Source organism: Mus caroli, chromosome 1 (genome assembly GCF_900094665.2).
Source record: "Mus caroli chromosome 1, CAROLI_EIJ_v1.1, whole genome shotgun sequence".
In the NCBI taxonomy this organism is placed as follows: Eukaryota; Metazoa; Chordata; class Mammalia; order Rodentia; family Muridae; genus Mus; species Mus caroli.
The window spans coordinates 77,773,644-77,787,947 of NC_034570.1; the positions used below are offsets into that span (position 1 = coordinate 77,773,644).

General features: G+C 38.4%; 1 protein-coding gene across 22 annotated transcripts in view; it reads right to left on the bottom strand.

Annotated features, from left to right (window-relative positions):
- Positions 1–1,367: 1,367 nt before the first annotated feature.
- Trip12 (thyroid hormone receptor interactor 12) overlaps positions 1,368–14,304 on the bottom strand; it is a 114,471-nt gene continuing 101,534 nt past the window's right edge. For all 22 annotated transcript variants that reach the window (XM_021173487.2, XM_021173845.2, XM_021174162.2 and 19 more), the window contains 8 exons: positions 9,779–9,893; positions 9,362–9,516; positions 8,289–8,453; positions 5,813–5,977; positions 4,106–4,219; positions 3,658–3,752; positions 3,307–3,410; positions 1,368–2,721 (listed from right to left, as the gene is read on the bottom strand). In XM_021173487.2, the coding sequence (XP_021029146.1) occupies positions 2,525–2,721; positions 3,307–3,410; positions 3,658–3,752; positions 4,106–4,219; positions 5,813–5,977; positions 8,289–8,453; positions 9,362–9,516; positions 9,779–9,893 (1,110 nt within the window). In that variant the 3' untranslated portion in view covers positions 1,368–2,524. The remainder of the gene's footprint in view (positions 2,722–3,306; positions 3,411–3,657; positions 3,753–4,105; positions 4,220–5,812; positions 5,978–8,288; positions 8,454–9,361; positions 9,517–9,778; positions 9,894–14,304) is intronic.

The window sequence follows — 14,304 nt, forward strand, 5'->3', positions numbered from 1 at the left end:
CACACACACACACACACAAATATAGGTGTGGCTGCACAGTGTCGGAGGGTGGGGGAAGAAATAAAGGCATGGAGGACCCCTGCTAGGCAGGGAAAGGGATGGAGACAATCTGTGAGATGCAGAAGCTGGTGCTCTGTCCTTGCCCTTCACTCTACAAGCAGAAGGCACCTGCTGGCTACATGACGCAAGAGGTGTGCTTAGTTTCACAACAACCAGACACAAAGCTCTTTACTGCTTTTCTAGTGTTGGTGGCTATATGAAAAACGCTTTTGCTGAACTGAGCCGAGACATCCACAGCCACCTAGACCTCGAATGTAATTTACTCTCCTGGGACCAGGAAGAGGTTCTGTTAACATCCTGACAACTGGAGTAACAGTGTTGAAAGCATACCAACCATGCCTGTTGGTAGGCCCCTGAATTAAACCACTGGAACACAGCAAACCAAGTGTACACAGCCCTGGTGTGCAGTAAGACCTCTGCTCAGAGAGTGCTTAAAGTGTGATCTTCCTGACCCCGAATTAACCACAGGTCCCACGTATTGAGCAAACTTAGTTGATGACCAAAGGCTGATGACTGTGGACTCTGAAATATTCCAGTCAGAACCATAATAACCATTGGATACAAGGAATCAATGAAGTCAAATCTGTCAGCACCACAGGTGTAAAATGCAAATACATATTATTTTAATATGAAACATCACTTTGTTTTATACAGATGTCTACATTTTAACAGATCTTTAAAAAGTGAGGTGAAACAATGCTATTTTCACACAAAAATCTTTGTGCTCAGTTTGTAAAACAGGAGAACAGGAGACAAAGGGGCCCAGATCCCATAGCCATCAAGGTGAAGCTGCAGAACCCAACTCCCTCCAGAGAACACTGCTCATTTACAAGCCTCTGTGAGCAGAGACTTCCTGGCCCCAACTCCTCCCCACTGACTGGGCAAACTGTCGAGAGATTTCTGTCAGCAAGGGATGTTTCCACATAAGGCAAGGTCAGTGTAGAATGACAGTTACAGGAGTAAACTAACCCACAACCTTCCTTTTTGGTGATGGAATAAAGAAGGCAGCTCTACGTCAGTACAATTAGTTTCTTCAAAGTTCAGGTTTGTTTGTTTGTTTGTTTTTAAATAATGCATCTCATATTGAAGGAGATGAAGTCAGAGTTCAAATTTATTAGTCTTCATTTGAGCCTCAGGAAGAAAGCTCTGCTTCCACTTCCTTTCCACATTTAATGTTCTTCAAGAAGCTGTAAACAGCAGCAAGACCTTGCTTGACTTGTGACCACAGGACGACTTACTTGTACTGTAATGTAAGTGATTAGACAGGTGGGGGTGTGTGTGTGACAGCACAGAACTATAAACAAAAATGGTGAAGCAAATCTGTTTTATTTTTAGGTAAAAACATTAACCTGATGGATTATTGCAGATCTGAGAAATGAGCACACAAACAAATGGACAGCATTGCTTACAGGTGCTTTGATCTATGTGTAGACAAGGGCTGAACAGCTTGTCTGCAATTCACGCTGGGAGAAGACGAGAATGAAATAAAGACTGAGAACAGAAACAAACAGGAACAAAGGAGGGGGGGGAATATCTTTTGTAACTCCAATAAAAGGGGGGGACCTAATTCATTTAAAACTTTACACCAATTCAAAATGGTTTGGCCATAGAATAAATACTGGCCAGCCCACGCTGTGGACCTTTTAACCTATACAGAAAAATGAGTGAGCTTTCCTTCCTCCTTTCCAGAGGACAAGAGAAATACCATGTAAACAGACCTAGTGTATCACCTGGCAAGAAGCCAAGCGTGCTCTGTAACTATTTTAAACTAAACTATAAGTAAAGCCTACCTGCCTAGTTACAAAGGCTGAATTATATTGAGAATATATTTCAATTCAATGAATTTTAGATTGTATCTTACTTAATTTGAATGAACACAGGATGACAAGGCCCGGGGCTAATGAAACTGTACGTGTTGTATTTAAAAAGTAAAACAAACAAACAAAAACCAAACACCAAACCTGTATGAACTGCAGAGGCAGCAATGAACTCGGACAAGAAAATTAGAGAGGTGGAAGGCACGCAGAACCCATTTACTAAACTAGAGTTGTCAAATACACATGAATTTAATGTCTGTACTTATGTACAAGAGTTGTCTTTGGAAGAAACAAACTGCAGACTTAGCTAGATGGATACACACAGCCCAGAATTAAACTGCACAGCGACATTTATTGTTCCAGCCTGAAAAAACATCCCTTTGAAATTTCACACAGCAAAGCAAGTTAAAAACTTCACTCATCAAATAAATGATAATTTAAACAAGAACTTGCTAAAGAAACCTCATCACAACAATGCTTTAGGGCCTGATCACTTAAGTCCACAGGGCCATTACGAATTATAATCTGCAAGCCGTTTTCCTACAACAAGAGGGAGGAACATGTTTCCTTGACTCAGGTGACACAGAAAAGAAATCATGATTTTTTTTCTTTTGCTGTAACAGGCAGACACTGATTTCTTGTTGTGATCAGGAAAGATGGAACGACTGTTGGCCTTCTCTTGCTGCTATCAAGAGTTTGTCCCGCATTATGTCAATGCTTGAGTAGTCCGGTAACTTAAGATAGTTCACACAAGTCATTACTGATGGTAAGAAGTCATCTGGGTTTTCTGTTGATTCAAATGTCTTCCGCACAATTGTCAGAGGTGGATTTAAACTCCGAAATCCTAATTAAGAGAAAAAGTTCCAGAAAATTAGGGTTTTTTAGATGCCATTATCACAAGATATAGCACTTATTAAAAACTGCCACTCAAAGTATTCCTCTCTTCCGCCTAATGATGGCCCATTGGTTAAGATCATTGCTATTCTTCCAGAAGACCCAGGCTCAATTCCCATCACCCATGTGAAAGCTGACAGCTATCTATAACTCTAGTCCAAAGAAGGATCCAACACCTTCTTCTGGCTTCAGACATGCATGGCAAGCTAAGCACTCATACACAAAATAAAAATTTAAAAAACACCCAAAGAAGACTAATTCAACTTATTTTTAGCTACTGTAATTTAACCATGATTTTAAAACATGCAAAGACTCTAGAATTTTATCTAAGCACCCAACATTCCTGACCATTAGCAGCTGTTTATTGACAATTATTAAGGCAGTCTGAGTTTCCGTGTCAGTACTATTTCTTTACATACTCCTAAGCAGATAAGACTGGCAGCTCAGACACAATGGTGATGGGATAACAGACAGTGTGCACCAAGTAACAGGCTGCCTCCAGAGACAGAGTAAAGGCCAAGCAGACACTACCCACCTCCAACTGGCAACCGTGGGCTACCAGTCACAAACTGGAGAAACAACCTCTGCTGCTCATTATCAAAACTACTGAGAATCTCAAACAAGAACTTCACAGCCCGACTAAAACAAAAAAGTAGAACAAAATTACTTTGCGTTAAGATGCAACTGTAAATATACCAAACCTCACTTATAATCATGATGACATCGATTTTCAGATATCATTACATATAAATTCTCATTACAACACACTTTACAAGCTTATTTTGTAATAGCTGAAATTTAAATGGAACAACTTCAATAATACACAATTTTAGAATCCCCACAAAATTCCTAGCTCTTAACTGAAGAACCAGCAGTCTATACTTACCTGTCATGAGTATAGCCATGATCAGGCCTGCAGCATTCCATCAATGTCTTTGCATCCCAAGTGTCTGCTTTACTGCCACACAGGAGCTGGTCCAGCTATGAGATGAAATAAGGGTAAAGAATAAGTACAGAAATAGTCTCCATGCTTGGGTGACAGTAGCTGTCTGTCTAAGAACATGGCTTCCAGTGTCCCCTTCTCACTGAACAGCATGGCCCACAGTTTGGGCTTCAATGCTGCTGCTGCACTTTATTTCACACAAGACTCCCCTCCCTCTACACAACTACTCCCTCATTTAACTAGCTTTCCTATTTCCCTAGCTTCCCCAAAACTCCAAGCCCTTACTCCAAAGTCCTATAGACTGGTGGTTTTTAAGCAACAGGATAACTATTCTGCTGTGGTGACCACACAGACAACAATGGCCCCTATGCTGTTTAGATGTGCTGCTCACCTCTTCTGGGTAGAAGTACTGAAGATGGCAGAGTGGGAAGACCGATTCAAATCCATCTCTGAATGAGTCAAACTGCCGACAAACACCTTCATTTAGTGCCCAGAATATCACCAACTGCAAAAAGAAGTCATTTTAAAACTTCAACAAGATCCCAAATCTATTTACTACTTAATATGTGACAAATTATAATAAGTGGCTTTCTAGAATCACTCTGACAATAAAATTTAAAGGTGGTGGTATTACACACCATTACTCGTAGCGCTTGGGAGGCAGACAAATCTCATATGAGTTTGAGGCCAGCCTGGTCTACACAATGAGTTTTAGGACAGCCAGGATACAGAAAAACCTTGTCTCAAAACAAAATACATCAAAAGGAAAGAAAAAAACCTATTAAATCCCCAAGCTATATCAGTAAAAAGCCAGTCAGGGGAACTTCTAATTTGGGGATTGGCCAAGTAAGACCTCAAAACTTCCACATGCATTTTTACATTGTGTTTTAAAACTTCATTCATAGAAAATCTTTCCTCCAAAAGAGAATCACATTGTCCTACCAGAAGCCAAAGGCAATGTGCTAAGAGATTAAAATGTTACTGAAGTTAAATAACATTTCAAGATCTTAATGAGCATTTTTAATGTGAAGTGTTGATTTCTAAATCCTGTCAAGGTCTGAGAACCATCCTCTGCAGTGTGCCTAATCTTAGAAAACAGATACATCTTGAACATGCAGGAGAAAATTTGATAAGAAAAAGTAGCTCTAAATTTACTCAGCCACCAACAGCCTGGGTTAATTTGCTGGTTCAGAGAATATTCAGATAGATGAAAGAAGTGTTAATTTCAAAACTAACAATTATTAAGTATTTTTAGATAAGCAAGAATGTGAACACATAATTTGTTGGAAACCTGGAAAAGCAGTACAAGGAACAGGTAATATGGAAAGATAACCTGCTGAGTTATTTAAAGCAATCACTTATGATGCACAGAACTGCTGGGAAGGCAAGGGTTTTGGATATGATCTTTTCTTTAAGGACAATAAAGAGACTAGAGCTGAAGATTTTAGAGCTCTAAAGTCCCACAAAAGTTAGTAAAGTCAAGGCTTTAAAATGAGTACTCTAGCTTAAATCCAATGTTCATGTGAAAAATAAATCCAAGCAAACTTTTAAGCACTGAAAAATAGACATAGCTTGTAAGTTTATTTTTTTGGTGTACAACAAGAAGTAGTTTCACCTATATTTAACAAGTGTCTAGAGTTGTGAATACACTTGAGGGTGAGTACATATACTGGTGTTTTTAAAAGCAATCAGTTAGCTGCCTTCAAACAAGTGATGACTCCTTTCTGCTGGTATTTCTTCTTAGGAGAAAATTGTGGTATAATGCACTGTATTCAATAAAATTTAAAAATGGGTCAATATAAGATCACATTCATGTGGAGACATAACTGGTAAGCTCTTTACACAAACATGTTTGATAGAGCTCTTCTCAATCTGGAAGGAAGACAAAGTGTGGAGAGAAGTAACTTCTTAGGGTGTTCTGTTGCTTTAGTATAAAATATCTGTGTGTTCTCCACAAAGCACACAGAAGCTTACAAAGGCTAAAAGGACCTCCCAAGAGTGGTCCCAATGGTATGCAAAGAACCCAACATAAAAACTCCTTCACAGCTGAGATCAATTGAGGGGAGGAGATGGGAGACGGACACCGGACAATACGTACTCTTAGGTACTCTTCCAAATTGTGGATAGTAACTGGAATATCCTTCCCTCCTTTCTTCAATTCAATGTTGGGAAACCCAGGCAGCGTAAAATCCAATCCCAGATCTTCCACTGAACAGCCATTCATCGTAAGAGTTTCCAATGCATATTGTAGACTTTCTTTGGTCTGTAATGGGAGGATAACAATGAGGAGGGAAGCACAAAAATACATGCAAAATTATACTGTATTTATAAAAAAATAATCCTTTAACAATTGATGGTTCCTTTAGTGCCTAGTTACAAATTTTGGTCATATTCAATGTAAGTCACTGGAATCACAAAGGAAATAATCTTAACCTCAGGATCCAATTACATTTGTGAAGGGAAACAAGATTTCCATATGGAGTAGTTATTGCTCCCTGTAAGCATACTCAAATCACATAATAAAGTCCTTAAATGTCTTTGTTAAGCTTTAGCAAAATAAAAACAAATTTTTCTAAATTCTAGGCCAATATTGATGAACCAAACTAAGTATATACTCAAGAGTAAAATATGTAGACAACAATACAGATAATGTACTACCTAGTAATGGTAATAAACTTTTCCCCGTCCCCTACAAGGCTCAAGTGGAAAGCACACACTAGAGGTGTTGACTTTTCAGTCTTGTGTGTGTGTGTGTGTGTGTGTGTGTGTGTGTGTGTGTGTGTGTGTGCGCGCGCGCACGCGCGCGCGCAGGTGGGGGGAGGGGGCAGCGGCAGTCGGCTGCTTCAAAAAAGCCAAAACAAATCACATCAAACACAGGGTATTTTTAATCAGCCTACAACTTGAAAGGTCTACACAAAATGTTTTGTTTTGTTTTAAAGCAGCAAGGATCAATGGCAAACACAAAAATGTAAGTACTATTGAAATTGAAGGCATCTACTATTGAAATTGAATGCTGATCCACTAGGAAGCTCTCAAACTGTCCTTCATGACTATGGATGGGCAAATGAGGAGGTTATAGGAGAAAAGTCAAGGAAGGGGAACATTGGAAATACTGAAGGTCTGCTTTCATGAATAATCTAGAGAGTTATATCTAATACATTTACACACCTGCCCATATATTTATACACAGCAGGAAAGGAAAGAAAATAGTGGAGAGGGGGAAGGAAGAGGGAAAAATGCATAAACTCCAATGATGCATTTGGAAACATCCAAAAGAAACCAATGATTTTGTACACAAACTATTTTTTTAAAAGAAAACAAACCCATCTATAAACAACCAGTCACAGATTAAAGTGATCCAAACTCTCTTCCCCCTGATCACACAGCCATCTCTAACATGCAGTAACATCCAGAACATGCTTAAAGAGCAATGCACTGTTAGTTTCTCTGGCTTTTATACTAGATCACTCTACTAAATACATTGCCATTCATCTTGGAAGAATTTAGTCTACCAGGCCTAGGAGTATCTACCTCTGTGCTTGCCTAGCCGACAAGCAACAGCAGGTGTGGTCCCTAGCATTGTGAATAAACAGGTCAAATCTGAGCCAGGAAAATGTGCCCAATTTGTAATGTTTTATAAAACAAAGAGACAGTGGGCAAAGGATATAGCTCAGCTAGTTGTACACTTGGGATTGTGACAAACACCTTTCATTCTAGCATTCTGTGATTTAGAGGCAGGAGGATCAGAAAGATAATCCTTGGCTAGATAACAAATTTATGGAATACCTAAGACCTTGTCTAGGAAAGGAAGGAAGGAAGGAAGGAGGGAAAAAGAGGGAGAACTGAGTCTAGTACTTTATACATGCTAGTTTAAGTGCTTTACACTTGAGCTGCACGTATAGCCCCAGCCTATCAATAATCATTAAAAACCAATTTCCAAGCTGGGTGTAGTGATATAAACTTGCAATGCAAGCACATAATCTGATGGAGAGGAGGGGAGAAAAAGAAACAGAGAAGCAACTTTCTGAAGAATTCGATGAGAAGGTATCTGCTTATGCCTATCTAAAATTCGAGACAAGTGGTCTTATAATTTCCACTAGAAGTATAAGTTACTTGGAAACATGACATCTACTTGCTATTATTAAATATCACAGAGGGTATACTGTGAAATTTTATTTCTATTAGCACACATTAACACATTTTAACAGAAAGCATCTCTCTATTAAAATGAAATATTGCTGAGATAAAGAGATGGCTTTGTGCCTAAAGAGTACTTGTTACTCTTGCAGAGGACCTGGGTTCATTTCCTAGCACCACCATGAGGCAGGCCAGCAACTGCCTAGAATATAAAGTCCAGAGAATCTAATGTCACCTTCTGGCTTCCAAGTGATGCACGTTGTATACAGACACACATGCAGGCACAACACTCATCAAGATAAGCAAATCTCTTTTTAATTATAAAAAAAAATATATTACTACAAGATTAACCCAATCAAAATACAAACCACTTAATAAGCCTGATAATTCTAGAACAAAGAACTAATCTCATCCCCTGGACATCTCTCCAGACCTACCTGGGATTTATCCTGCTCCAGTCTTTTCTTCTGTCTGACAATGTCTTCTAGGTGATATACTGATCTGGCTACAACAGGATCAATGTCAAATAAATCATGAGATGTCAATGAAGTTTCCTGCCGCAGCATCCACTTATAAAAGGGCAGGCCAAGAGGAAGGTCCACCTGAAAGGGAACATGCAACATACTTTCCACAGCAAGCCTTAACAGGTACTTTATAAAAAGGTCATTTGGAAAGGCAAAATAATCTCCCTCCAAGAGAAAAAGTAACTTAGGAACTGTTTCTCTCTTTAAATGAAATTAAGAACCACAAACTGGGACCCAAATTTCTGCCAAGATTTTGGAATGCAAAGAACCTTTTTAAAGCACACACACACACACACAACACCAACAATGAAAATACAATATCCATAAAGTATTTTACATGAGAGCCTCTGAAACACTAAAATGTTCCTCCGTGGAATTTTGAACCAACTAAACTCAATATAATTCTACTTACATATTTAATATTCTGAAATCAAAGAAAGGAAAATGAAGTACTTACAACAAAAAAGTAAAATAAATGAAGCTTCTAAAATAACCAATGAACTGTAGGTACCTCTTTAAAGAGAATGTACAGTTGTGGGTTTATCAGCTGAAAATGTCTTTCCCATACTAATAAAGTATCTCAGAAAAATGTGAGAAGAGGAAATAAAGAAAAGTCCAGAAATATTCAAACCTTCATAAATATTAACTATTTTCACAAGAGTATTCTAATAGATATTCAATGAGTTTACCTACATGCTCATGGTTTTCCTATGGAATGAAACTGAATCATAGCAAAAATAAAATTGTTATCCTTATGTTGCCTGACTCTGGCCCTGGCTACTAAGGAGTTCTACATGGACTAGAGGACAGCCTTACAAGTGTGCCACAGAAGCAGAACTGGCATTTTAAACAAAATGTTCAAGTAGTTCATGCACACATTCAAAACAGAGCAGCAGTGATCAAAATCACAGCACTGAGTGCATGAGACTGAAACACTTTCATAGAACATTGTACAACTACAGATAAGCAAACAATTCTAAACTTACCAATCTGAAATCCATGATAGCCTTAGCCATTAATTTTCCTAAGAAGCGAAACTTCATCTTAACCTTTGCGATGTGAGCTGGCTTAGCTGTCCTACCAAAGGGAAGCGCAAACAGGCCCTGGAGGTTTTGAATATACTTGGTCCCTTCTTGGCTTCCTGTAAAACGAACAAGTAGCACACTTCAGATGAGATTTTTCTAAAACAAAACAAAACAAAACAAAACAAAACAAAACAAAGCAAAGCCTGGTAAAAGTAAGAAATTCAGTATTCAGAAAACTGAACCAATGGACTTCAGAGCTAGAAGACCCTCCCACTGGGTAAGGGCGGGATGAAATGAAAGGCAGAGAATGGGTCCCTGCAGAGACTACCTTACCTCATCTGAGTAACACAGACTGACTCACTCACTGCAGACCCTTACCTTTTGGATTGCTAAGAGTCACTTCTTCACCTCTCCAGAGACCCAAGTCAGCTCTCTGTAGTTCCTGAGAAACAAGTGCATAAAACTCCAGTGTTGGCCCCAGACCTGTACCAACCTAGAAAAAAATAAAAAAATAAGAGAATCACTTCGAATTTTAGGAATTCTGGTGCTTTTTTTGCATGGCAACCTCTTGGTGACATGGATGCTAAAAGCTCATGTTTGCCATAAAGCTCAAGAAATGGTTTTTCCAAAATGTCCTGAACACTGGGCACTAGAAACCCTTTATCATTCCCTCTAGCCACAACATTCTAATTGTATGGCTCAAAATTCCTGCTGTGGTTATGTATGTTTCCTTTAGAGATAAAAACATAGTACATCTGTCCGACAGGTTCATTTCTTCTTTAAGGAAACTATCACCCCCGACCCAGCTCAGGAGAAGCTCCACAAACAACCTCCTCCAGAGTTAGACTTTCCCTATGACACTTTAGGGCTTTAACACTATTCCATTGCATACTTGTAGGTTTTAGATGTACAATTATTTTGCCTGTCCTAGAATCTAACATACATTTAATAAAAATCTTAAGTGATAAAATTCCAAGTCTGAATTCATTTTCAGCATCCAGGGATAAATCAGAGGCTCCTTAAATCCAAAGGTATACTGGAACCACAAGATATTTAACAGTGTGACACACACAGTCCTCTGATTTCTTTTTTTTTTTTAATTAAAGATTTATTTATTTATTTATTTATTTATTATATGTAAGTACACTGTAGCTATCCTCAGATACTCCAGAAGAGGGCATCAGATCTCATTACGGGTGGTTGTGAGCCACCATGTGGTTGCTGGGATTTGAACTGGGGACCTTCGGAAGAGCAGTCAGCGCTCTTAATGACTGAGCCATCTCGCCAGCCCAGTCCTCTGATTTCTTAAGTCTAGTTTAGCGATTAGACTTTGCTACTTAAAAATTCAAAGGTGACTGTGCAGCTTATAAAGTTGCTACATGACCAAAACATTATCAATATGCTCAGAACACTGTACACAGACCCAGCATACAGATTCAGCATGCCTCCATGTTCTAGGAAGATCCCGCCACTCAGCCCATAATAAAGACAGTAAGCTTATATTACAGTTCAAGATTATAATCTGATGATTATCTGTTCAAGTGACCACTTGCTTATGAATTATTACTGTACTTATTACTTTTTAAATAGCCCATACTACTTTAAAAGTTGATACAGTCTACCAAATATTTAATTCTGACTTTCAAAGCAGTGACTGTTTGTACCTGGAAAGCCCTTTCTGATTAGCTCCCAGCCCTTCCACACAAGTCCACATGAGTAAATGGGTATTTACTATTGAATCACAGTAAGTGCTCTGACTGAAATCTTGCAGTCCACCTTCAGCTTTTCTTACTCCTCACAATCTAACCCAGTCACTACATAATATAAACTCTGCCTAAACTAGTAATTCTCTACCAACTTCTCTTTTCTCTGCTTGGCATTTCTGAGCAACTACTTACACTACTACTGTTCCTCACATCCTACATATTAACAGTGACATTTTCTAAGAAAAATCTTCTTGTTCACCCAAAGCACAGCACATAAATGCTTTTATCGTGGCCTGACATATGATCCCTATTTCCAGCATCACTGACCTTGACTCCTACTATTCTATCCTAACTTACTAGTAGCTCTAGTCACCTTGATCCCATGATAGTTGGGAGATGTCTATTCCTCTGTACATTCTCCCTGATATCAGTGACTCACTTCCAACTCAAATGCCACCTTAGAACCACATTACCACCTTATCCAACAAGTTCCATCTTCTTGAACCGTTTATGACCGATCAGTTTAATGTGTGTGTGTGTGTGTGTTAGCAAATATGTCAACCTTCTAAAAATAAAGAAACCCTCCATAAAGGTAGGTAGAGACCTTGTTATTTTGATCTCCACTCATTTCCAGTCACTAGAGTAAAGGGAGAGAAAAAAGATTAGACACGCAGTTACAGATGTTGTCCACAAGGTGGTGATCCAGAGCCATTTCTCTTTCACAAAATTATCCCAAATTAAGGACAAATCATAGTAGCCTATTACTCTCTCTTAAATAGTTGTTTCTAAAAGTAAAGTGAATTTAACTTAAAGAATTAAATTCCTCAGATATTACTGAAAACCTATGCCACACCCACCAAAGCCAACACAACTCCCTTCTGAGATTGGTCAGGAGTGTCCTAAATATATCTACTAAATGTACAGCTACTTAGATGGTCTGATTTCATTTCCATTTTTAAAGAGACAAAAATATGATATTGTAGAAAAAAAAATAAAGGATAGGAGACTGCCTCAAATAAGCAAATATAACAACTAAAACAAGAGTAATAACAACAACAACAAAAAAAAAACAAAAAACAAAAACAACTTGGTTTATCTATGCCAGGCAATGTTCTAGGTGTTTTACATATTTTAGTTTGCTAGTTATTCTAGCAACATGATTTGGTGGACACATTTTCCCAATGAAGTTGGATCTTAAAACCCTTTTCAGAGTTAATAGGGAAGAACCTATTGAACATGATAAACTATTGATTTCAAACCCTAACTCTAAGAAGAGACCATAAAAAATTGTTCTGAACTCATAGAGGTTTTATTTAATTAGAACTGTCTACTAATTAATGCCTATCATGTGTGAGTTTAGGTTTCAAGAGACAATTTGTGTTATACATTTCTCTTTTCATCATATGAGCTTAGGGAGCAAACTTGGGTTATCAGACTTGGTGGCAAGTACCTTTACCCACTGAGCTGTCTCATCAACCCTGTTTACAATCTTGCAAATAAGAAATCTGAGTACTGCCAAGTAGTAGTGGTGCATGCCTTTAAATCCAGGGATTTGGGAGGCAGAGGCAGGCGGATTTCTGAGTTCGAGGCTAGCTTGGTCTACAGAGTGAATTCCAGGACAGCCAGGGCTATACAGAGAAACACTGTTTCAAAAAACCAAAAAACCAAAAACCACTGAGTACTATACACCCTCTAAGCAAAAACTATGAATAGGGGAGATTTAAAATAATAATAAACAAATGAATTCAAACCAGTACTAAAAGGACTTCTAAACTGGTTGCCATCCTCCTGGTTTTCCATCTCCTGTCTCCAAAACTTTCAGAACAGCACTGGCTTTGTCACTTACCACCAAGCCCCAATCCCTTAGCTTAGTCCCAATCTGCTGGACATCTGTAAGCCAGTGAGATGGCTCACATGCAAAGGGAACCTGCTGCTGCTGCTGCTGCTGTGCCTGATTCCCTAACCTCAATCTCCAGATTCTACATGACAGAAGAGGAAGACTGATTGAACAAGGATGCCCTCTGACCCTCACATATGCACCAGGGTATATGGTGCCTACACACACATGACCATATACTCATATATGCCCACATGCATGTCCACACTCATATACAACAGGAATGAAAGTAAACAGTAAGATGTAGGTGGCAGCAACCTGTAATACCCAAACTTAGAAGGCTGAGGCAGGAAAATATTAGGTTCAAGGCTGCTCTGTATTCCATGGTAATCCCTAATCTCAAAAACAAAAGGGAAAATGGGAAAAACTTTCTTGAATCCTATATATAAAAAAATCAATGTTCCCAGTACTCGGGAGGCAGAGGCAGACTGATTTCTGAGTTCGAGGCCAGCCTGGTCTACAAAGTGAGTTCCGGGACAGCCACAGCTATACAGAGAAACCCTGTCTCGAAAAACCAAGAAGACAAAAAAAGAAAATTTAATGTGAAATGGTCAATAAATATGAGCTAATATACATATTTAAATCTGAAAAATCATTCATGGAAAAATCTTACAATGTAAACACATAAAAATTACAGAGTAGATAAATGATAAACTGGAAGGAAATGGCAAGACATAAAAATTACAAATCCAGAACTTCTAATTCAGTGGCAAAACGAAACCAAACTGAAAAGTAGGGAACAGTGTCAGAATCTTCTCCAAAATGGGCAGTGATCAACAAGCAATCCAAAAACAGTCCACTTTCTCAATGCAAGTAAAATGCTAATTTATTAAACATACTAAGAGTCTAAGAGTGTAAATGCATTACAACAACTTAACTGAAAAACCAGTAACACCAAGGACAGAGTAAGAGCATAAAACACTAGACTTATGACATAAATATTGGAAAGATGAAAAAAAAAAAAAAGACTGAAGCCACCACTAGTATATCTTAATAAAATTAAAACATCTTACCAAATGACTTAGCTTAGTATTTAGATATTTATTCAAGAAAACCACATATTACAGAAAGACTTGGGAATGCATGTTATAACAATGTCACCAAGTCAAAAAACAGAAAAAGAATGCAAATGTTCCCCAAACTAGTGACTGACACATATTAAGCCATCTATGATGAAGACATAGAACTCTCAGCTCCTCCTGCACCATGCCTGCCTGGATACTGCCATGCTCCCACCTTGATGATAATGGACTGAACCTCTGAACCTGTAAGCCAGCCCCAATTAAATGTTGTTTTTTTTA